At 45.6% G+C, this 26134-nt stretch overlaps 1 protein-coding gene across 1 annotated transcript in view; it reads left to right on the top strand.

Moving 5' to 3' along the window:
• The window catches only part of LOC119383701 (soluble guanylate cyclase 88E), an 84232-nt gene that overhangs the window by 1224 nt on the left and 56874 nt on the right, over window positions 1-26134 (top strand). The window contains exons 2-4 of the mRNA XM_037651971.2: window positions 8922-9189; window positions 10377-10522; window positions 23893-24102. Of these exons, the coding sequence (XP_037507899.1) occupies window positions 8922-9189; window positions 10377-10522; window positions 23893-24102 (624 nt within the window). The remainder of the gene's footprint in view (window positions 1-8921; window positions 9190-10376; window positions 10523-23892; window positions 24103-26134) is intronic.

Below are 26134 nucleotides of genomic sequence, written 5' to 3'. Positions count from 1 at the left end.
TACATTCTATGCTCGAAATACAGTGTATAGAAGTAGAATCATTGCTGCTCGGGAATAGACGTGCATAAGCGTTCACTTGAACCTTCAGTTGTACCTCCGTATATATATATATATATATATATATATATATATATTGAGTCGACAAAAACGCTGACTAAATTGTGGACTGCAAGGTTCTTGCGTGGTCGCTGGTCGGCAATATTTACGAAACTCTCTCATATTCATTGCTAAAATATATATTTTTTATCAGTGCTCACTAGGTTTCAAAGTTCTGGTAATCCGGCCTCTCGAACCCATTCTCAATGAAATACTGCTCGTAATAGACCTCAATCACTTGGACTCGGGATCATCAAAACTATACTGCGACTGGCTCTCTCAGGTTACTTATGGGCAATTATGAGTGAGTTAGTCGACTCATGAGCGCGTTTGTCATTCAATGGTTATAAATTATCTCGTGGGATGCGGCCCTCTCACGAAGAATGACATTTGTCAGGCGGTCTGCATGATACTGCGGGAACTCTCTGGTGAAGCGTATTTCTGATTCCATATTAAATGAATCCAACATACAACTAGCCCAAGGGCGGCATAGGGGCCATTAATTGTTGTTTTTTCATTGCAGTGTAGTAATTGTGACGTAAATTGAAATGAATTAAATTGCACGGAAAGCACCCTTTCCATCGGTGGTATCCGATCCTACAACCTTCGAATTACGCGCCCGATGCTCCACCAATTGATCTACAATGAAAGGCGCTTCCCCATCCACTTAGTTGGGTATTTCTGTAAATATAATACTTGGGAGGTGTTAGCCAACTTCACCCGTAGCCAAGGCTGCTATTGCGAAACACTCTGTTTGCCGGAAGGCGTCACGTGGCACCTGACGAACAAACCCTGGCATGTTACCCTAACGCATTAAAGAGACATTAAAGGCAAATAACAATTTGTCACAGTGAAAGCTCAACATATGAAAACGTCTAAAACGGCAATATTATCAACAGCAGTGCCCTACTTACCGAGAAATTAAGCTAAATGTACCACACGATGAGCGCCACAAGCGGGACATTTTGGAAATGATCCCGATGACGTGAGAGAGTCAGACTGCAATTAATCACTCGTAATCAAACTAGTTGCAATAATAAAAGAACCTTCCGTGCACCAAGAGACGTAATAAAATGCTACTTTTTCGTTTCTGTTTGATTCATGGAAAAAATAACCTCTTTGGCGTTGCCACGGGGAACGGCGCGCGGGATTCGAAGGTTCCGTTTTCACCGAACTACGCTTCGCCCGGCGTCCTGCTTCGCTTACGCGGCCGCGTGTTCGTGGTAGTTTCGGTATCGCGTACTGCTGCGTGTGTTTTGCGCGCTCGTGAAAGTCGCTCTGACAGAAAGTTCGACAAAATCCCGCATGCATGTGATGTTTCTGGATGCCCGAATGGTGCACGCCGCCAGTGCACGCCGCCGCGCAGTAAAGGCGGGTAACGTTGGGCACGACAACAGTGACGTGAGAAAGACCGCTTTCAGGCGGGTAATTTGAAGTGCGCTAACGTGAAGCGGACCACCACTAAAACGTTATTTTATTTCAAAATAAGCAGTTCCTTGGCACAAAAGTTACCACTACGAGGTTTCTGGACCGCTATTTCAACAACCAACGTCGACTTAATATTTGCCTTTAGTGTCCCTTTAAGTCTGCCGGGACGAAGCCCTCGCTGTGAATGAACGAAAGAATGGGAAGTTTTTCGTGGGGCTTGTTCCTTTGTGAGACAAAACGAAATGAGTGAGTCCAAGGACGAGCGAAGGAGATCAGTCTATGACTGACTACGCGCGCGCGAGCGAACGTGTGCACACCAAAAACACAGCTCCCGACAGCTCACGAAGCCTTAGTAACACTCTTAATGCCCACCTGCATAAAAAGTGCTAGTTATAACGAAGCAACTAGACCTTATTTATCTAGATTTCTGGCTATAGTATTTCACTCGGGACCTAATTAAGAGTGAAATACCGTGTTGACGTTGCACATTTAACCTAATGTGTACATTACTCCACACTCACACAGACAGTAATAATTAACGCGTGAATACCCGTTGGCGTCAAGTGAGAGCATGAACAGAATGGTCAGATGGCATCGGCGTGCAACGTCCCTCGAACAGAGACCCTGGGCAGACAACAATCCCCGAGCGTTGGCGACATCTGTACGAACGACGATGGCGAAATCACCCATACGAGCTGCTCGCACTTACACCATCACCACATGGCCGACATGGCTCCCAGGAGACGGGGAGGGTGTGCGCGGCGTGCGTCGAAGCGTCGTGACATCGCGACCGCACTTGACCGCTACCGAGTGGCGGCATCCAGTGGGCCAGTGCGCCATCGGGGCAACGAATCGTAGAAACAAGCGCACGCAATCTTTCGCCTTCGCTCGCACGCGTCAGCGCTCCTCCCATCCGACGCTTAAAAAAGATTGATCGGCACCGGGGTCATCGACAAGCCGAGCGGGTTGCATGCAGCGATCGCTGTTTCCGGACGCATGCGTGCCCCAGTGTTCTTTTGCGTCAAAGGCCACCATTGGCATTCGGGAGGGGGCAATGTTATTTCCTCTCCGTGGCGGCAAGCGTCGCAGTCTCTATGGTGGAGGGTGGGAATGGTCAGACGCTGTCCTGATCCTTCACCGCGAGTGAGAATGCACGGCGAACCGTTTCTGTTCGGGGTCAGATAGGTCGCTGCGCATGCCCCGTTGGGTCGCTGCCAGGCTACAGTTAGCTGGCGGAGAAAACTTGGCCACTTGCACGTTTGCGCCGCATGTTTTACATCGGCTGATCGGATTTTAATGCGATCACTGATGATTTTACACTGGCGTGTACTGCGGGTGGTCAGTGAAGACAAACGCTACTCGTACGTCCGGTCCACGCCACAGCGAGATTGCGTTATTGTATAAAGTTAGCGCAACAGGTGCATTCGCGTGCCATTGTCGTCAACGCATGTAACTTTCAAACTCAAGTCATGTTTACATATACAGGGTGTTTCACCTTACTAGATCCAAATATTTCAAACAAGGGGTTTACCGCGACTCTATCGAACCAACGATATGTGGCTTGCCGTCACGTGGCGCTCGTTAGGGTATGTTTTATATGACGTTTAATCCGTTAGTGAACTAAGAATACTTATGCCAACGTTTTAATATTCCCTTAATAGACACAAGTGTGTTTACTTACGTTGTAGAGGGCATTCCAAAGTTACCGACCCAATTTTTCGTGGCATCGTACATGCTGTGTGTAATATTCACTTAATAGACCCAAGTGCGTTTACTTACGTTGTAGAGGGCATTCCAAAGCGACCGACCCAATTTTTCGTGGCATCGTATATGCTGTGTATTGATTTTACCGGCGTTTAAAGAAAGCTCGCAAAATATGAAACAAAACCACGTCACTGCGCTCATGCGCTACTGTAGTTCGCTCGCAGCCGTGCTTCGAGCGAAACAAACCTATCGCTTATCAGAGACGACGGCACCTACTTGCCGTATGGTATCCTGTCGTCAAAAATGCTGCGGAACTGGTCAGTCGATGCCTGGAGCGGGGGCCTGCGCGCCGGTTGTTTCGCAACGAATCGTAACCGCAACTAGCCTTCGGCTGTGGGTGCAAACAGCTTTTAGTAACATTGCCCGTTGCACGTCTGCAAATAAAGAATTTGTTTTTAATTTTGAATATTTGCGACTGTGCTTGGAGCCAGATTTCATCAACCAGACTTCATCAAACCAGATTTAGATTTCATCAAAATATTATCTCTGGGAACTCCATCCGGCAACACACCTTTCTTTTCGATTCACAGACAAAGAAACGAACGCTGACATCAAAATATACACAGACGGCTCCAAAAACGACGAAAAAGTCGGAGCAGCTTTTGTCGCTTCCAACACAACAGGACAAATAATCAACACTCAAATATACAAAATGCCACCATACTCATTGAGCTTCGAAGGAGAAGCAATAGCACTTACCAAAGCAACCAAATACATACAAACACTTGGATACAACAATACATACCAAATACTCACAGATAGTCTCTCATGCTTACATGCTGTACAAAACCTTAGAAACAACAACCCACTGATAGTAAACATTAAGAAGAGATTATTAGAGATGCCCAACGAAGTACTAACATCAACATTTAATAAAGGTCACAGCGGGAACAAACGAAACGACATGGCAGACACATTGGCAAAAAAAGCAAGCACATTAGGAGAACAAATATATTTACCAATCACCAAAGCATTCATAAAGACACAATTAAAGACAAATCTAAAAGAAACATGGAATACTGTCTGGCAAACCGAAGGCAATTATAGTTACACATAAGAATGAATAAAAAACGTCAAATTAATCCCAGATAAATTCTTAGCGAATGCGTACACCTCTCAGGCAGCTTCAGGACATGGCAAATTCCCACACTGTATTTCCAGATTTCATTTGACTAACTCAACAAAATGTACATGCGACCACACAGCCTCATCATTTGATCATTACCTACAAGATTGTACACTCACACAAACTCATAGAAGCAAGCTCATCAAACTATTACGAGCAGACCCAGAAAGACGAAAACCAGGAAAAATAAAAAAACGAACAGGCTTTGGATATCATTGAAGAAATGATGAAAACAATTATAGAAAACATTCCGCAAATACAATCATCAATACAATAAACCCTTCAATAAACCTACCGCGCAGTCCCGATGTCGCACGGGCGGAGAGCTGGACCCCGTCAGGGCAAGGCAAAGACGCCCGTCCGTCCGACATCCGGTACAAACACAATACAAAACAACATCACTCAGTAGAACCTTGCAGGGCATTCCCTGAACATTTAGCGAGGGACTCTGAACCTCCAGGCAGCAAGAACCATACAGCCCTCCCCCCGACCCCCCCCCCCCCCCCCCAAGGAGCAGGTGGACGACAGCCAGGTCAGCTATAGATTGTTAGCCAAGAATGAATGACAAGACGCATTATGTATCAGACTCTTAATAAATCCCGCGCAGCCCGCTCCCTGCTGTCGTTTCGCAAATGGTGATAACTTTTTTTTCAATTCTGTTCCCCCTCCCTTTTTTTATAAATCCCACCCCTCCCCTTCCACCCTCTAACCTGCGATACAATAGTGGTGCAGGTCGGGACCTCCTCATGGCCCTCTCACATTCTGTGCTTGGAGCTTATCGGATAATCATGGCTGCTCTTAAACTGCCCATCACTATAGATCTACCACGCTGCGCGAAACCTTTTGCCGTGGTAATACCCGAGCTCAACTTTAATGCGTAGTTCCCGGCGAGTTCGTTGGGCTTGCTTTTCTCTCTGGCTGCGGTCAGTTCAGTGATCTCTGCGAAGACGAAGTCGCTGTATAGGCTTCAGTATGTGTTTCCGCAGTTCAGGGCTCTCATAATGGACTTGAGAGGCTTCGTTTCTCATTTGGGTGTTATTGAGTCTAGATGTCGAAACCTCTAAGTAGTATTTTCGTACTCTTACTGAAAATGTGTATTGTGAAGGCATTTCTTCGGTCTGCCCACCGAGAAAAAGAGCATGAGATTTTTTAAACGTGGACAACCGGAAAGCTAATATTGAGGTAATGCTTCGACGTTATAGCCAGACATTGTCCACGAACAATTTACCCGGTTAAAGAAAACTAAAGTGATATCAGAAGTTAAACTGGTTTCGTGAAAGATGTTTACGCCGCACAAAGATATTGCTACGTTAGGTCCCGAGGGTGTGCTCGTTCCGACGATGGGTGGCTGATAAAAGGAGATCGTCTCATATTCTTAACCAGTATACCGAAATCCCCGCTTTCAAGAAATTTCAGAACGCGCAAGCGGATACTTGTTACTGAAAAATACCATATGCGAGGGATAGAAAAGTCACATCTATAGTTCGCCGATAAATTATTTTTATATATAAGGAAGTGAAGTTTTACTCCTTCGTGCTGACACATTGTCGGATGGCATGTGTAGTAAAAAAGTGAACAAAATTGCTTTTCTTTTTTTCTTTTTTTTGTCCTTAATGTCAGTAAATGCCGACGCTGAAGGTGGATTGCAGTGTTTCTGGGGTCTTAGAACTTTATCCGTACTATACACTAAGGGACATTCCAGACCAAGGGAAATAAGCGCAGATATCTCAAGTCACAAAGCAGCAATCGCTACCATCTTCTACTGTAAAGAGGCCTCCGCTACAGTGTTACGACCAGCTATGACCACGTTATACATGAAAACAAATTTCAGAATACACTGCTTCAGTCAACACTCAACACATGTCTTACAGCGCACATGTAATATAAACATCAAGAACCATGCCTTGAGGGCAAGTCTTCATTGCAATAAAAAATGAGTTTGCGTAAAGCAAAGCAGTGTCGATTTTGTTGAAACAACTACATGGACGGGTCACTGGCGAAAAGCAGTAACACATAAGATACTTCGCCGATTAGAAACTGACGGTATGACCGCAATAATATAAGTTTACAGAGGTCTTGGCTACAGGCACGTTCCACACACGTAGGTATGCAGACACCAAGATTTCATTCACTGTAAGGCCATGAGATGTTCCGCAGAAGAAGAGAAATTTAAAAGAAATTTCCATGGGCGTGCGGTGGATAAGGTGTTGATTTTGAGATTAAATGATACCGTTCGGCAGTTTCCTATTGGCAATAAAGGTAACCAATTACTCAATCCTTCTCCTTTCATCCTGGAAATAAAATCTCCTTAATCTATATCAGCAGACCACATTTTTTTACAAATGGTTTTTCATAGGGGTTTCAAACAATCTCCAGCCACATCAAAATTGTTCCTATAGAAGTTGACGAATGTGTTTGAAAGAGCTCATTTTGCTTTTATTGCAACAGTCATTATATGGAGGCTCTGGGCTGATTTTTGTCGTCGCCGTCGCCGTCATGCCCCGGATATGTACATGCATGTATATATATAAAAGACAGAAAGAAAAATAAAGCGGAAGAACTTAGCTCGTAGCACCCGACCGCGGATGCGAACCAGCAACCCCTCGCTCCCCAGCGCGCTGCTTTAGACAACTCAACCACACGCCATGTATGCGCCGGCGAAATAGCGGTGAGCTATTTATATACACCATGTACCACTGGTGGTAAGCAAAGCTTCAAGGAGCGTGAGCGTGTTTTCTATGACGCAACGCTCCTAATTTTCTTTCAGTTTGAAAACTGCCCTGGACACGCGCACGAAAAAGTGGCCCTTTTCTGTACCCACTCGTGATGTGGAAGAGAAAAAAACAACAAAGAACACCGGGCACACCTTGCATCAGACGACCCCGTGTGGCTGGAGACGCAGGGGGCCACTCCACGCGCCGCAGTTTAAAAGAAAAAGAAAAATCTAAGGTCGACTGATTCTCCATTGTTAACACTACCAGACGCAACACTCATCATTTCCTTTCCTTTCGAAAAATGCCCTTGACACGCGCACGACAAGGTGGCCATTTTCTGTACCCACTCATGATGTGGACGTGCCGCAGTTTAAAAAAGAATATCTAAGAGCGTCTGATCCTCCATTGTCGACACTTGCAGCCATAGACGTGCGCACGGGCGGGGGGGGGGGGGGAGGGCAGGGGCGCCGGCCGCCCCCCTATTCATCTAAGAGGGGGGGGGGGCGCAATGCCAGCGCCATACATTGAGATATTTGGCGTTGCGAAGAACCTTGGCCCCTCCCCCCCACTGAAGGGTAACTCTGCGCACGCCTATGCTTGCAGCTCGTTGCTCAATCACGTAGACATAACAACTGTGACAGTTGTTAGTCCACGCTTGCCCTATGCATGCCTATGCGTTCTTTTGGGGCGTCCTTCTTTGTGCTTCAGCGGCGCGCTGCAAGTATCGAGCTGCTTCTGGTTCTTCGTGCGACATTTCAATTTCTTGTTATCGCATTCATTGCTTCGCCCTTGCGGTGAAACTGACTTTTTTAAAGTTCGTAATAGAAGGATAACTTAAGGCATCGAAAATGAAGCCGTAGACATCGATTCCTTGAATGTCACGCCTATACAAAACCGGTGATTGCTCGCCGTTGGAACTTAGCGGCTAAGTATTGGACATTTAAGCTCGAGGACGCGAGTTTGGCCGCATTTCGATGGGGGCGAAAATGCAAGAACACATCTGTACTTACATTTTGGCACGCGTTAAAGAAGGCCAGGGGTTCGAACTCAATCTATAGCCCCCTCCCCTTTGCACACTAAGGCGTGCCTCAAAATTATGTCGTGGTTTCGGCGCGTAAAAGCACGAAAACTATAATGATGACCATTATTAAATACAGCGGTACGTCAGCCTGACGTCAACAGTATTGAAGTAATTGTGCTTTGTATTCGGACCACGATAGCTAAAAGGAAAGCTTTTCCAGCCAGCCCAGTTTACATTCTGGGTCATATAAAATACAATGTAGTTCATCGTGCCAGAAAAAAAAAATTAAAAAAAAATTACCTGGCTTTGAGGCGATGTCAAAGAAGTTTATGACGTCAAGACGAGCTGATGTGAGATCCTTAATTCGGCGCTTCTGCGAGTGTTTTTTTAAATTACTTTCTATGGTTTCTCAGAGCTCCTATAGTGTAAATTATTTGGAAGAATAGCACAGTGACTAAATCAGGAGCGAGAGAAAAGAAACGTATTCAATACTTTTCAAATGTTTGTTATCTTTCCTTTTGCTCATGATTTTGGCAAATGCAGGGTTTTCTAAAATGTTTGCTCCTCGACACATGGTATTTCGTCCGACATTTTACGTGTGATTCATGCTTGAATATTGTAGAATGTCAGTCAGTCCACATATATGAAATAAATTTCTTCGATGGCTTTTCAAACTACAAGCTTGTGCAACAGCCTTTCTGCCATGACGGTGTTAGAAGCGACCGACGTAAATCTACATGGTCGGAACGCTTTGCCCGGCTCTTTCACGCAGGTGCTGAAGGTGAGCGAACGCGAATTCCTGGAAGGCATGGGCGTCTACTTCGTGTCGTTCCTGGCCCAGTACGGTTACGACCGCGTCCTCTCGGTGCTCGGTCGCCACATGCGCGACTTCCTCAACGGACTGGACAATCTGCACGAGTACCTCAAGTTCAGTTATCCACGGATGAAGGCACCCTCGTTCTTCTGCGAGGACGAGTCCTCGACTGGACTCACGCTCCACTACCGAAGCACCCGGCGAGGCTACCTGTGGTACACCGTCGGTGAGTGCTTCGCTCGCCAAGCCAGGGCCTTTATCCACATAATACTCTGTTCGAAGAACAAGATCATTCTCGTGTTGTCGGCGAAAACTCCCGACTAATATCTCCGCGATAGTGTCGCATCGCTGCACATATATGGCTCATTCAACGTTTGAAGCGCCTACTTCCTCGCATATGCTCGACCAGCCAATGAGTACGCATTGAAAGTGATATCACCGAGAGGGATCACCTTAGAAGGCGGTCCGTGGTCTGCGATTGGAACACTGGAACAAGTGCCTTTACGGGGGTTGGTCCTCACTGGGAGGCCGGTAGATATAAGTGAAATATACAAAGATAATCGCGAAGAATAACCGATTATCACCGAAAAATCTAGGCAAGGATAGGTCATTTTATTGGAAATATTTACATCAACTCTCTGTTAGAACATTTTCAAAGACAGCTTTGAACTGCTCTAGTTTTATAGCAGTTGTAGCAGCGACGATCGTATATTGAAGCGAAGGTGCAAAAGGGAAATTTTTTCTCCCCTCCTTGCCTTTTGCAGGCTGCATCAGCTGAACCATCATTATTGTCACCTGTAGCCTTGTCCGAGATAGTTGTATCGAGATGATCTTTTTATGCTACGGGCTGAGAAATAAACAATCCGCGTGCATATGTATGCATGAAAACTGTGAAAGACGCGGTGCGGGGAGGGGGGGACACCACCGGAAATAAAAATCAACTCCTTCCCTATAGTAGCCTAAAAACGGTGAATCGAACATCTGCCGAAACAGTGATGTCATTAGCAAATTATTTATGTGCATACACTGCAACACTCTGCTGTCTGAATCGAACAGGAGTCATATTGACCCAGGAGAGCGCTCTATTCATGCAAGGCTCAATGTATGTGGGCTTCCACCGTCATCACCAAACATTCATCTAAAAACTAATCTCATGCACAATGGCACACCGATGTTGAAATGTGTCCGGTTGTTTGACTGCGCCAGTAAACGTCTTGAGTGTATGTGATAGGCAGAGGCAGACTCACATTTGCCTGCTGATTGAATGCATGGCGCCAGGCCCAGCGTGTTGTGTGATAGAACAGCCGCCTTTCATAACGCAGAAACTCCCTAGAAAAGAAACCCACGACTGTGTGGATAACAGTGTTCCCGTGGAAGTTGCATGCAGTTCGTGTTCTGCTTCCTCCAAACCAGGCCAGATCAAAGAAGTGGGCCGGCACTTCTACAATACAGAAGTTGAAGTGGAAGTCTTGAAGGAGGAGTCCATCTTCAACACGCTACACGTCATCATGAGGCTGAATTTCGACAATATGGCTTACCAACCGCCGTCTTTAAAGCTGGTAAGAGATCCTGGTCAAGTAGAGGCTGAAAAAAAAGTGCATGGTCATTACACACAGTGATTTTATAAACGACAAGTTATCTTTTGAAATGGTCGAAAACAAATCTATATTTTGACGGTGTCTGATAAACCTTCCTTGAATATGCCACGTTGATGATATTTCGGTCTTGAGTATAAAAAACAAACTCTCGGTGTTCAATCAACAAAGTACGTTAAAGTCAATATGAAATGGGGTGGAGGAAGGAGAGGGAGATGCATAACTTTATTGAAAGCTGTTTTGTTTTTTGCCTTTTCGTCGATATGACCTACTGAAAGGCTCAGACAAGGAGGCCTTTTTTTCCTGTCTAATCCCTGTATGCTTGGCAATGATTAAGCGCAACGATTGTCGGGGAATGTGGTTGGTATGGATCGTGGTTGGTATAGTGTCACGGTTAATTTTCCCGAAGAGCAATATCAGCAAATATTGATCATCACTTTGAGATAACCTCTTCCCTGCGAACAATTTTTGAAAATGAGCTTGCCTGCATTTTCTTACAGCCTACATATTCAAACACACGGTTTGCTTTTATTGCGATAGCGATTATATGGACACTCTCAAAGAATTTTGCTGTCGCCATCGCCGTCATGTTCGGAATATGTATATGTATGTATATGTAAATAAAATCCACAAATAAAAATGATTCGGAAGAAAAAATTCTGAAAGCCTCGACCGGCGTTTCGATCCTGCGACCCCTCGCTCCGCAGCTTGCTGCCTTAGACAATTACGCCATGCCTTATTCATTATCCAGGCTACTAACGACAGAATACAAACGCACGCGGTGTCGGGTGAAACACACGGGACGCTACACGTGGCGAAATTAAAATTATGCAAGACGCGGGCCATGCTGCATCGTTGCCCGCGCTGCGTTTGCGTCTTATCGCTAGAGACCCACGCTAGTTTTCCATTTTGGGATTCTAGCGCCACGCCACTCGTGGTCAGTGGGCCAGGGAAAAAGAAGAGCGTCCCGTGGCTCGTGGTTGTGCGAGCTAGCGGGAACGCTTTGGCTATTGTAGGCTTATGCCACAGGAGGGAAGCAACGAGACGGCTGAACCAGAATCACAGTATGCCCCGCCACGGTGGTCTAGTGGTTATGGCGCTCGACTGCTGACCCGAAGGTCGCGGGATCGAATTCCGGCCGCGGCGGCTGCATATTCGATGGAGGCGAAAATGTTTGAGGCTCGTGTACTTAGATTTAGGTGCACGTTAAAGAACCCCAGGTGGTCGAAATTTCCGGAGCCCTCCACTACGGCCTCTCTCATAATCATATCGTGGTTTTGGGACGTTAAACCCCATATATTATTATTATTAGAATCACAGTATATACGTTACACCGCGAACAGAATCCGGAGGCTAAAATTACAGCGCAAGCGCACAAGACACCCACGATAAAAAGAAACGTATGACACAAGTGCTGACTAACGACTGCTTTATTCTTTCATAGGCCGATGATATAAGCCCAAGGCATTCTTACCGCATATGCGCACACAATAATATCTCTAAACCAAAACGTGTAACAAGGATGATAGCGTATTACATACACGAAGACATGAAATCATACTAAGATGGGTATGGGGACAAAGAAGTAAATAAGTAAGAATGACAAAGTAGTACGTTTGCGCTGTAATTTTACCCTCAGGAATATGCCCCAACTAGAGCCAAATCAAGTTTCATCTTAGTCACCAGAATCGACGCCTGCAGGGAATGCGAGCCGTGGCTTCACGTGCCACTGCCAAGCGCCGTCTTTATTTTCTTCTCTTGAGGTCGCACGCCCTGCGGTTTTGTTTGCCGCCCAAGGGAAGGTGCTACAGGGTCTTGAAAAAAACACGAGCGCAAGAGTCCGAGAGTGGCTTGCGTTCTGCGCATGCGTCCTGGCGGCTCGCAAATTTCTTGGATCCCCTATTCTAAAACTGTCAAGTGTTTCTCCGGAGTTGGGATGTGCTCCTTTGACTTGTACTTTGACATACAGGGCGTGGTCGACCGTGTACGCGCGATTATTTCTTGAGGGGTATTTTTCTACGTCTAGTGCTTTCAACAAAGTTTGCGTTGAAGCTATAGACCACACGAATGTCACTTTTCTGGTTGCAGCGGCCGCGTTTTCGAAAGGAGTAATCTGATAGCTATAGAAGAGCCAAAGTAGGGGTTAGTTGAAGCAAAAACTGTGAGAATTTGCTCTCGTCTTATGCGTACCTGTGCGTTCTTTTGGTGCGTCCTTCTTTGTGTTTGAGCAGCGTGCTGCAGGTGTCGAGCTGTGACAGTTAGTTTGCACTCGCCTTTATGTTATCTATTTTACACAGTACGGGACCTACTGCTGGCTCCACTTATGTTGAGAGATGAGCGCTCAGGAATGTTGATAGTATGAAGAAAAAAGCGAAGTGTGCCAGTGGTGGTCGTTAATAAATGACAGAAAAGCTATTGTGGTTCCTCATAGGGATTCACGGGAAGTCACGAGCGAAAGAACAGTGTAGTTACACCAATTTGTTTCATGTACCCGACTAACATGTGAACCAAAAGAAAACTAAAATAACAGCTGAAGAGCTATGTTCCACTGCTGCTGTTCTACTTCCTTAAGCTGCTTTATCGAATGGCAGTACCACTTAGAGGCAATTCGCGACCCCATTGGCTGAGCCACTATAGTGCCGTGGTGCCGCTGAAAATCCGGCTCAAACCGTGGAAAGTAATTTCGTCTCGACTACTGCACTCACTACACCGACGTCGTGCTGTTAGCATTGTTTTACGATCAACGCCGGTCAGCTCCTCTTGTTTTTGCTTCCTTTTCTTCTTCGATCGGCTAAGTGCACTCATCCGGAATACGGAAAAAGAAAGGAAACTAGCGATAAAGACCAGCGATGAGGGAGTTGGCTCAACGAGAGTGGAACTGTGCAAGAATCAGCCATTTCAGTTTACGACGCGGCATCGAAGAGTCGTTAAGCCGCGTTAACCACCACGGTATCGTCGCACTTTTACGGCGCGGTTACAGGCCATGGCGGGGAGTACGCCACTTGCCAAGAGCAACGAATGGCGGCCGCCAAGCTCGAGAGGAAATGTGGCCACTCACCGAGCACGTGGACAGTTCGGGGGAAGCACCGTCCCGCTACCGATGTCGATGTGCAAAGACGGATGAAAGGGATGTCGTGTACGGTAATTATTAAAAGAGCCGCAGTACGTGACCACCACGACCTCTTTGTCCCCCGTTCGAGCGACGGAGCAACGAAGCGCTAAGTACCTGCAAGGAACTCGCTATATTGCACAAAGAGGCGTGTAGTAACGCCAGTTGCTGTAGGTAACAAAAAACATAATTACAGCTTTTACAGGGCTGGAAACCGAAAGTATGATTTGAGAAATAGAAAGTTGAGGCTTGGTTCCAGAACAGGGTAAACTCGAAGTCATTGGAAGAGGCCTTCGTCCAGCAGTTGTAATAAATGTGCTGAAAAGCGATGATGGTGACGATGGTGGCGATAATGATCACGTAAGGAAAATTTGAAAAAGCGTAAGCGGCGGTTCGTTTATGACAGTTTTTTCGCGTATTTTACTTCGCAGTATTCCAACGGAAGGTATTGCTCACGATTACAGCTTAAAAAGTTAAGGAAACTTGCCAGTTTTGTGAGCCAATGTTCAGTTAGTTCCGTGCTTAGCTTTCCTATTTTCTTTTCCTTCAGACAAAGTAATATTTTACATCTTGGCCTTGGCAAACTTGAATCATTCAGTCAATAAAATTAATTTGTATTATTCACAAATTAGCTCGAAGTACTTAAGTATAACACGTAAGCTGAATTAGGAAACGGCGGGTTTTATTAGCCGCTCTCTAAATCAGCGAAACATATAGCGCGAATCGTTGCAGCACGAAAAGCGGACGAGTCGTACAAGAAATGGTGGTACCCGAACCTACTGACATTGACAGCCGGCGGGGGGGGGGGGGGGAGGAGGCGGTAAGGAGTGATTGACACGAACAGTGATCAAGGTTGGTCGACTACCTCTGACCCCCTCCCCGATAAATTTTCTGGCCACACCCTCGTCCGAACCGGGTGCTGACACCAGAAGAGCAGGCTGAGGCAAGACCTCTCGCGATGCACTCTTTATATACGACCAGTGACAAAACTAGAAGTCACCTCAACGCACCCCACTCATCTGCGTCGTACCCAATCGAGTGAATTGAAAATGCTGCAGCGACAACTGCAGACAAAAAATGTAGGCGGCGTAGTAACTCTCCAGGATAGTTTGTCTCAAAGCAGTTTTTAGCATTTGAAACCTCCCTCCCTCTTTCATTCCCCTCCGCTCTGTATGTTTATTCCGGCGGCTGTTCTTGTTTGGCCGGAAGTATCGCACAAATCAAGGCCACGACGACGAGGATGTGCATCATCTGTTGCTCGACTGTCCCAAGCATGACACACATAGACAGCGACTCGAACAAGAACTTCATATGCTGCACTCGGAGCGAACGTTTTCGTTAGCAAAAATACTTGGCCCATGGCCGACTAGGATAAACCGCGAAGCGATGAAAGTGCTCCAGCGTTTTTTTTTTGAGGACACTAATATTTGCGATGGCTAGTGAGTTCTTGAACTTGTGGGACTGTGTATATATATATATATATATATATATATGGATAACGAGAACTTCTTCTGGCTACCGTAATAAAAATTGTGAAAGACTTCGTACTACAATATACAGGGTTCATAGCAACTGTGAGAAATAATATTCAAGGGTTTTCAAGGACTTTTAAGGACCTTACGAAGGCTTTTCAAGGACCTAAAGTAACACTTTAAATCGCAGAAAAAGACAACGCCACTTTTTACAACATAAAAATTCATACTTTATTGCACAGAAGCAAAAGCAAACACATTTTTACAATCAATATCAAGACATATTGCACCTCACAATTAAAACATATTACACACACAGACACACACGCACAAAGAAAAGGCCATCAGTGGACTAGATATTAAGTTCATTTAGCTTTCCTTTTATCTTCTCATTGATTTCTACAAGTTCCGCAGCCTTTTCTTTCGCTGTTTTTCTGAGGCTGTTGGACTTCACAATAAAAGAGATCTCACTTGTAGCTTCTGCCCGCTCAGCGTAGTTGTCAGCGCAAGCTGTTAAGTCAGCAATCGTTTCTTCGAGCTTCCGCCTCTTTACTTTCATACTGTGAATCTCGTCTTCAACATGGCTTCTCTTGGATGCCTTTGCCTGCTCGTTCACACGTTTTTTCATCTCCTCCAAGTAGGCCCGATAGCGGCTGTGTGCAGCTGATACAGATCTACGCAATTTCTTTGTTATTGCAATGCTCATGACACCACCAGCCTTGCTTACTGCATCACAGACCATTCGCTGCGACACATGCGAGATCTCCTTGAGGTTTTCAACAGGTACCTGTCGGTTGACGCTAAAACCTCTTTCAACAGAGGCCTGTCCATGGCTCAAGACTAGTAGAAGTCGTACAACCTTCCAGAGGCGCGTATATGATGAATCAATCTTTAGCAGCTCAAGGTAAAATTCATCCAGACTATAAGAGTGTTTGTCAAACTGCCGCAGGTTGGGCTTCTTCTCCTGAAGAAGTTCTGCGTATTCTCCAAGCACCACATCGCGCTCATGCTCATCTAATCGTCCAACTGCAATGAGTGCGTCTAGGACTTTTCTGAAGCTTGGAAGACACTCATCAGGCTTTGAGGCCATTTGGCGGGGGTCGAGCGAAGACAGGCTCCTAACCCAGCTGATATGCTAGTGGGCTCTTCTCCTGAATTTTTTAGGGGCGAAGCTCCTTAAAGCGGCACCCGTTCGTCCCTCGTAGTTGTAGTCGTAGTGCGTAACCAGTCGTAACGCTAGTACCACATCTTGACCTCCAAGGTGGTGCCGGTGGGAGATTTTTCCTGTGCGTTGTTGAACAATAAAAAATTCGCAGCGTGCGCGTTAACTAAAAGCCGAATTCTTCTGTCTCTTATTCCCCATTAGCAGCCATTGGCATGTTCCAGTAGGAAACGTTAGTAGAAGTCGAAGTGTAATTGTTAGCTAAAAGCCGACTTCTTCTGTCTCTCATTTCCATTAGCAGCCATTGTTTACTTCCAAGGTAGTGCCTGGTGAGATTTCTCCTGTGCGTGATTAAACAATAAAAATTTTGTTCAAAACGCCGTTGATTGATGAAATAAACCAACGAAAGACACCAGATGTTTTCTAAAAGCAAACGAAAGAACGTCAGATGTTTTCTAAAGCAATGGTTTTCTAAACAATGAAAATTCACAGCGTACATGTAAAATTAAAGTGAGCTGCAAGTCGTCATAACTCATCGAACCTTCAGTATAAACGCGCCCTATCTCACGTCGGTGATGATGTACTGGGCAGAATTCACGGAAGATTCACGGTTTACCCATGAACCTCCGCAGCTTCGCCCACTCATCATCATTCACTCTGTGGATATGCTGTGATTTTTTTTGTTGTAGCTATAAGGAACTGTTTGCATTCCATTCGAAAGGCAAATACTTCTTTGGCGCTCACCTTTGCAGCTTTGACTATTTTTTCAGCAGCATGCCCGATGTCAACCTTCTCAGCAGACACATGGTTATTTGGGTCTGCGAGGTCCATTTTGAGTATGCTTATCATTCCTGTAGAAACTAACAGCACTGAGCATTTCACGAACCTCGTGAGGAGTTTCCTCAAGAGACTCTCCATCTCCCTTTTCAAAAAGATCTGCGGTTTGTCCAGCTGGTATTCAGTGAGAAATGGTTTAAGAATCATGGCAATGCCAAGTGCAAACTTATGTTTGGCCAACAGCAGCGGGTCCTGGCAAAAGGCGCATATCTGTGTGTATGATGCACACCTTGGTGTGTTCACGTCTTTCCTTTTTGTGCATTCCACATATTTCTTCACATCATCCCACAGTGCGATGGCACGTTCAATCACGGCTACACTCTCAACCCAGCGATGTGGAGCAAAGTTCAGAGGGAATATATCTTGGCTTGTGACAGTGGAGAAATCTTCTCTTCGTGCTGGTGCGTCATGAAACATGGCACGGAGGCTTGACAGAAGATTTTCTAGGCCCCACTTGCTGGCAACAACACCCGTACTGTAAGCGTTATGAATGGTGTGTAGTCCGCAGGTCCCCATGTTCAAACATTGAACTAGATGGTTTTTCTGCAGGTAATCCTGCATTCCTCTAAAACACTTCAGGTTTACATTGGGGCCATCCATCGACAGCTGGACGGTTTTCTCCAGCGGCAAATCTGTCAAGGCACCTAGAAGTTTGTCCTGGAGTTCTTCGGCGGTCGAATGTCCCATGAAAACCGACGTGTAGTATCGCGTCGTTACGTTCTCCGGCGTTGTGCTCCAGAACCGCAAGTGGATGCCCATCTGTTTTTACTGTAAACAGTCGTTCAAGGACTCGTCGAAAAGAATGGTGTACCCATCAGACTGCCCCGCTTCGCGTTTCAGGCAAGAGAGAAAAAATGGTCTTAGACCATGACACAAAACATACGCGGACTTCTTTTCTCCACAGGAGAATGACTTAGCAATGTTACTATCAGGGAACATTTTCCTGAATAAGTCCCCTGTACGTGATGATGAGTTGTAAGAGTAGTGGGGCGACACCATCTTCAGGGTCCACAGTATCTCCGCGTCGGTCACACACTGATGCGGTTGGCAGACGCTGCTCACATCGGACGACGATGGAACTGGCTCTACGCTTTGCTCATTAACGGCTGACATCGGCTGACACAGAATGCGAGGCGCTGATAACTAAAGGCTGGTAAAGAACACTAATTCGAAAACATTTACGCCCCAACAGACAACTTCAGAACAATCTTTGTTAAATCTTTCTCAAATTGGTTGGCTGTCTACGTTATTGCACGCTTACGAGATCAGTGCACGGGAATGGTCATAATGCATATTCCTTCCGTAAGCGGGGTGAGATAATCGCCCTAAATAAAACTGAAGGACAAATAAGACGCCGGCGACAAAAATAGTTTATCTGAAATTTGCCCAAATATTGCACAGTGATTAATAACAATACACGGCGCATAATACTTCAGCGGGACAGCGTTATGACCGAGTTTAGCGGTTCGTTTCTTACATGCATGCACTGTTGCTCTGAGGAAACGACGTCGAAAAAATGCTCTCTGACGGTTAAAACTAAGTAAAGCTATGCAGGCGCGGTTTTTTTACCGCCTATTCTTTGTTATATTACATTCTTAGCAACAAAACTATTGATTTACGTTCAGTGAGTAACTAGCACACAGTTCTGAGTCATGCTACATACATGTTAGTGAGGAAAGCCGATTTAGGCGCTTTTTTATATGCTATATTAGTTAAACAGTTGACTTCGCAACGCCTGCCTCAGAATGTCGTCCGACGTTATGTTGCGCAATAAAATCTGCCATAAACCACACAGTCTAAAATGTACACGCTTCTGCAAATTTTACGAATCATCTGCGCCAATCTGTGCTTAAGATGAGCGTTTTAAAAAGGTCGCGCACATGACCGTGACGTGCACAATTTTTGTTTGATGACTGCATGGCCATTACATTTTGTTGCATTCTTCGTGAAATCTAGTGAATTTTGTTTTGTAAAAAAGTGACGCTTGTTCTCGCTTTCTTTCTTTTGCATGGCTGCGCTTCTTTGTCAGTTGGAAAACAATATAGTCGTATCAGCGAAGCTCCTGGACTCTCTAATAAGAAGCCGTCGAGTGGGCACTCAGGTATGCAATTGTTACGGTGGTAAAGGAGCAAGCATATATAAGTAATACAGCAAGTTGACCGAATTACTATCCGCTGCAAATACTCCTTTATGAGCGCGCACAGTGGATAGGCAAGATAGAAGACAGGGTGAGCGCTCACTACGAAGTTAGCGACTGAATGCTCCCTCACTTGTGAGAACTCACTCGCTCTCTGATTGAGCACTCATCCTGCCTTATACTTTGCCGCTGTCCTGTATGTAGAATTCCCCTTGGCGTAATTCTGCTTCAGAGTAGTGTAAAAATAATTATGCATTAAGGCTCTAGAGGCCACGTCACACCATTGCAGACACGTTAAGCAGAAGGAACTTCAGAAGGGCACGCTCGCAATTGTTTGCTGCCTTTTATATTTTCGAAAACAGGTTTTAAACGATTAAACGAATGTGAAGGGAAGAAAATGACTCATCGCAGTCTTTTGATGTGCTCGAAGTTCTTTGGTTTGGTGCCGAAGACGAGCGTGATCTCTTTATTATATGCAAATTCCTTCCTTGAGAAGGCTTAGAGAAATTTCGTGCGTCCCGTGTCGTCAGCAGCTTAACATTTGAAATTTGAACCAGGACATGCAGAAAGCCATTTAAATCTGAATTTTCCTCAAGTGGAAAGGCAGATTGTGCAACGCGTTTAACGCAAGGTTCACGTCTTGACGCGTGTAAATCCGCACACACAATATAAGACGCTCGCACCTTCATAGCGATAGTTTCTTACTTCGTCGAAAACGACGTACATGATAAAACAAGAGTGCTCTACTATGCCCTATTGCTTTTGAAGTTTCTGGCTTGACGCATGACGTTCTCGCAATTAGATCATCTCGTCGCATGATGCCAAGGAAAACAAAACGAAATCTTACTGTTGGTGCTGCAGAGATCTGGGGTCGCATTTATAAAAACTACCACCCGCCATCAAAAAAAAAAAGTAATTACACAAAATTTATCATGAGGGCACCTTCCTGGCATAAGGGAAATGAATATGCCCAGGAGGCTTGACGTGATGTATTAATATGGACATTCAAGCCGTCATTTATTGCCGGACCGCTGCTATCTAGCTCAACGCCAAGTCGTCATGAAGAAACGAATGACCTGTCAAATACGCAATATGCGAATCTCATACGCTACCGAATCGGTCTAACTAAGGCTTACACTGACGTTGCCAAAGGCGCCGCTTTGTTTAGTGCTTCTAATGATACATATTTATGTTTTTGTTTCGCATAATCATCAATATCAATAAAATTTCTGTTACTAGAACATGATGATTATGTCACTCAGCTATAATGCGCGGTTATTGAGAATTCTGTGAAATGTTCAGCGGAATGCGCTGAAACAGTTTTCAATAAAAATACATCTAAAGCGCTGGACGCTGTAATTTGAGATTTACGTTTTGCTCTCTCGCCCAACTATATACTCGCATATGGCGTGGCATACAAGACAGTGGGATACAGCAGCCAAATGCAGAGGTAATGCGTATTTCTAAAAAGAAAGTTAGTATATGTTTTGTGGCAGAAATGACGAGAGTATGGCGCATGGCCGCAATAAGATCGAAGGCATGATCGGTCGCTTGTTTGCCCGAACTTGATAAACTTCTGATTGCACATGGCAGGTTGCTGAAATGCACATTTCGATCAGAGTTCCGTTTTGCCGGCTCCTTAAAGCCCCATTCCACGCGCCCTCTGCTGCTTGCCATAACAATGGATGACTACTCAAAAGAGATTGCTAGCCCTGTATTTGTCTACGGACAGATGAAACGGAAGGCTTTCTAATCTTATAAAGTTGTGCCAGTGTTCTTTTTGGAGCTGTCTCTTACGTCAGACATATCCGTTTCAGTGAGCGCGTAATTTGATGCTACTCGCACGCCAGGCCCGTAGCGGGGGGGGGGGTGCCCCCCCCCCGAAATTTTTATGATACGTGGTGTTTTACCGAAAATAAATAATGAAAATAGGCGTTTTTCTCAAATAGTCAAGGCTTTCAGTAAGTGCCCCCCCCCCCCCCCCCGAAAAAAATTCCGGGATAGGGGCCTGTGGCACGCGTATCAAGCTGTCTGGAATGCTAAACCAAAGTAGTGTACTCGGCATGGCTTCCCTGCCGGGTAGAATGATAGTGGTGGAAACTGTTTAGAGAGTGCGTTCTCTGAGCTTTTCTTTTCGACTTTCACAATGCGGTGTCCCTGTCCCCTTCCCTTACGGCTTTGGCCAGTGAGGTGGCTTCTCTGCATGCCGGTCACGGGTAAGTCATCGTATTCATGCAGCCGCTACACACTCTTTACCCCTCCCCTCAAGAAAAAAAGAATAATGCATCGCAGAAAATGGTGGGAGTCGAACAGGGACAGGGGCGTAGCCAAGGGGGGGGGGGTTGAACCTCCCCCCCCCCCGAAAATTTTCAGTCTGCGTGTGCATATACACGCACACATACAAACGCACGCACGAACTTACATAAAGTATGGTTGAACCCCCCCCCCCCCGAAAAAAATTTCTGGCTACGCCCCTGAACAGGGACACAGCGTAAGAGAACGAGACAATTGACAAAAGCCGGCTATCAGCTGCAAGGGCGCACAGAGGCGGAAAAGAAGGTAGACACAACAGTCATCTGCGTATGATTACGTATGGAGTGCCACCTGTCCATCGGGCACACGTGCGAGCAGTAACAGATTAGATATTTGAAGTGTTCGTCGCTCGCGCTCCACGTAGCGCCATGCACAGGAAGCGGCAAATACCAAGCGCATGCGCAAAACGACGCAGGGGGCCGCACGTGACGCGCATCGTCTCCTGTTGTACCAGCCCTTCACAATGCTCGCGCACGGCCTCGCTGCCTTGGCCCTGCCGTGCAATCGCACGTCGAGAGACTTGCGAAACGTTTGCGCGACACATTGTGCCTCACAGATGACGTGCAATAAGAGCATTAGAATAGTTATTTCAGATTTTCTGGAACAAAAAGTACAAAGGAAGCAAAAGGCATTCGCACTGATGGCCTTGTAGCGAGGTAAATTTCCGTTAGCTTGCTACGCAGCCCTTATTCTTCGGTATAGATATTTATGAGTAGGAATTCACTCAAAGTTTTCTCGGGGCAAGTGCCGAGCCTATGTCGCTTTGCGCATGTGCTTGGTTTTCGCCGCTTCGTGTGCATGACGCTGCGGGCAGCGCGAGCGACGCGCTCGCGTGTTCCTTCTAACAGTGGACCGACCTGTACAATGTAGCGTTGTTTCGATAGAACGCATGAACACGTCGTGTTCATCACGATTTCAGTGGGGTCAATTTTCGGATTTTGCATGCGCTTGAATATTATGCCTTAAGGGCAAGTTTTTGTCGGAATAAAAAGAAAGGATATAGGAAAGCATTCGGCCGAGTGCGCGTAAACGTTTCATTCATTGTTCCGAATACATGTTTTGAGAAAAATGTCGTGGTAAATAAGATTACGCCTTCAGGAGTTTTAATTAGATAGAGGCGCACATTTCTCCGAAGGCGCATATCTCGAGAGGTGCTGAAAACTTCTAGCACTAAAAGGACATTTCATGTGCATGCGCTGAATTGAATAGAAATATATAAGAAATACAACGAAAGTCGGCTATGTCAACTAACGGTTCCCAAAGCGTGTATACCGATGAACTGCAAGTTGTTTAACGATAGTGGATATGCGTAATTCTTGTGCTGTGGAGATTGTACCCCTGGTTTACATTTCTACTGATTTATTGTGGCGCTGTCTCTTTTAATAACGAATGTTACAAATATCTTAATCAAATCTCATGTAATCACTACACCATTGAAAAACGAAAGGGTCAAAAAGAAGGCGCGTGGCAAATATTTATATTCTCACATTAAGCCACGCCGCAAGCACTCATACTGAGCTCTCTGGTTTTGTAATACCCATGTGCAGCAACAGCGCACGTTGTCGTTAATTTCACTGTTTTTATAGAATTATTTAAAAGCCACTTTTGTCAGCGATTCAACATCTGTTTCACGCATTTGCGAAGAAAAAGAAAGACAGTGTGCTATGTAGAATTCGCCAATGAACGTGCTATCACGATTGTAACGCAGAAGAAAGGATCAAAACATTTAAAATACATAGGCCAGCTCGAAGAAAATCGTTTTCACATGCCTAGCCCTCAAATATGAGCCACTTGACAGTTTCGACGCTTCCGAATGTTCGAACTTGAAATACGGCTTTGAGTGAGCGTAACTTGCACAAAAGGTTTCTTTTTATTTTTGCGTGGGGAAATGAGTTAATCTTCACGGTTTCAAAGGTAGCGCTTTTCTTGGAAATTATTGTTTCTTCTTATTATTAGTATTGCTTGGTATGCAAATGTGCAGACATAAACACATGTGCATAGGAATGAAATGAAATAGGGAGGAAGCAGACTGACAAGTGCATGCCGCCTGAAAGGTTCACAATGCCAGACTTGTCTTTAGGGACGATAGAATAGGAACTAAAGTTAAAGATAGAATGAATCAATGAGAACAAAAAAGAAACAAAATGACAAAAGGTGAAGTAGGAGACGAAGACTAAAATCAGCGTATGACCAAAATACGTTCTTTCGGACTGCGTTGCTTTTCATGTTCGTGTGTGCCCGTACAAGAGCACCGTCGTTAAAACTACAGCTTCTAAAGTGTAACCAAGTGTCTCCGTCGATCAGGACGAAGAGGACATGGTGAGCCGAACTCTGCTACCGGTCAAGGCTTTCGTGTTCCTCGAGATATTCCCCTTCTGCGTCGTGTTCAACGAGGACCTGACCATCACCAACATCGGCAACAGCCTGCAAGCCGTGATGCCTGCCGTGGTGGGAAAGCGAATACCCGAAGTGTTCGACCTCACCAAGCCCATGGTGGAGTGCTCCTGGAAGTCGGTGAGCCGTGCGAACATGATAGGGCAAAGCGCCTTCATAAGATTTTCAACGTAGACTAACTCCGAGGAAGCAGAAAGAAAGCGCGAGAAAGAAATGCAGCAGAATCTCCATATTGTGAACTGTCTGATGGAGAGTAAGCATTACTCCTAATGACATCACTTAAAGGGGTCATGAACCACCCCGCTTTGTGAGAAAAAGACATACTGCGGATAGCAGATACTGAGATACTGTCATGGACCTCTCAGCTAAATCTTGCAGTCGTGCGTGCCACGGAGAGCTTTCAAAGGGAGCGAGAAGTTGCCATTTTCTCAGTCGCACTCTTTCCTTACAGAGACCCGTCCTCACTCGCTCCGGCGCCCGCTGATCGACGTCGAGCAGCGAATAGCATGCTATTGGCCAATAGTCGACATAAATTAAGCGCGGCGTTTGGATCAGAAGCGCTTCTTGCCACGGGGTGTCGCCACGTGCCGGCACAGCGCCCCATAGTCCGCTAACAGTTCCTAGTGAGCCACATTCGCGCACAAAAATAACAACGCGACAGAGTGATCGCGTGTCATCAGCGCGCTCAGGGCCGTGACGCGCGCTGACGTAACTTCCTTCCCTCGTGCCATCCTTCGCTGCTTAGCTTCTAGCATGGCTTCTAGCGCGCTCATCGGGACGAGTGAAAAGAGAAAGTGCTTAAAGCGCGACAAACCGTTGTAAGTTCATTCGTTCTTGAAGAACTCGAGAAATTTTTGCGGGAATCGATTCATGAGGCAATAAACTCCAATACTCAGATCATTCGATGAATACTTGGAAGAACTGTTCGTAACCTCTTTAACCAACGTATATGGCAAAGATAGCGAAAACTAGCAGACATTGTCCATCAGAACGCACGAGCCAAGAAGAGCAATGATTTAGGCACCGGTATACGACACTAACTATTGAGGGAGACGAGCCAGTAATATCCAATGTTAACCATGCTTGCCGAAGTAAGCCATTATTAGCCAATGTATTCTCAACGCTAGCCACCACAAGCGGGCATTAGACTCCCCTTTAGCCAACGCTAGCCTGTATTTTAGCTCACTTGTAGCGATAGTGATAGTAGCATACCTAATTTAGGCGTCGACTGTACGTTACTGTTACATGGTGCTTGCAACTATACTGGCCTGCTGGGTTTTTTTGCTCAGTGTATGGCATGGTTACTTGTGGCGCTGACTGTGTGATATAGATACCTGAATTTAAAGTTTATTTTATTTGGTGGGAGGAGACAAGAGAAAAAGCCGATTGTACAGCTTGACGAAGGTTCTGCCGAGGGGGCAGGGCGGCATGGTGTTGATACTTGTGGCGGTAATTATACTCCCTAGATTTTTTTGCGCCAACTGTAGGATATAGTTACTGGTGGCGGCAACTATTGTGGCCAGCTGTTTTTGGTAGCGATCGCATACTAAGACACACGCACACGCGCACGCAGACACCGGTTTTACCCCGGGGGCCAAGTCAAAGAATGCGTTTCAGATGCGCTTCAGATGCGCTTCAACGCATTAAAATTCTATAAAAAACGGATTTCACATGTTATCGCATATCAGTAGACTGCAACTTGAGCTGGTTCTGCCTGAAAAAAAATTATTGTGTATTTTGGGCCTTAGTCTCGCACAGCTGGCTTTATTTAGTCCATGACAACGAGCTTGGTCATTACGCTGCGGTTGCATGTAAAACGAGTACACGATGGTCACAGAGCACTTGTTAGGTCAAAAAGCAAATGTTACGAACGGACTGAAAATGCGCAGTCCTGTTATATTGCGCTGGTGGTCTTTAAATTACTATTTATTCCTGAAATATGATTGTATGTACTGTGTTATTTCGTGGCGGTTCTGTTTACGCGAAGGAGTGCGTTGCTTTCGGTGCGTTTGTTTCACTTTATTTCGGAAACTTGTTATGCCCCGGCGACCTAGCCTAAGAATGCTTGCGTTTTAAAATGTGCTAGGCAGTCGTTCTGCATGTTGACGCTGAGGTGGTGCAGTGGTAGAACATCCGCTTCCAACGTAGAAGA

This window comes from Rhipicephalus sanguineus, chromosome 2 (genome assembly GCF_013339695.2).
Source record: "Rhipicephalus sanguineus isolate Rsan-2018 chromosome 2, BIME_Rsan_1.4, whole genome shotgun sequence".
In the NCBI taxonomy this organism is placed as follows: domain Eukaryota; kingdom Metazoa; phylum Arthropoda; class Arachnida; order Ixodida; family Ixodidae; genus Rhipicephalus; species Rhipicephalus sanguineus.
Note: the sequence above shows the minus strand (reverse complement) of the source record. Positions and strands in the feature narration are given on the sequence as shown.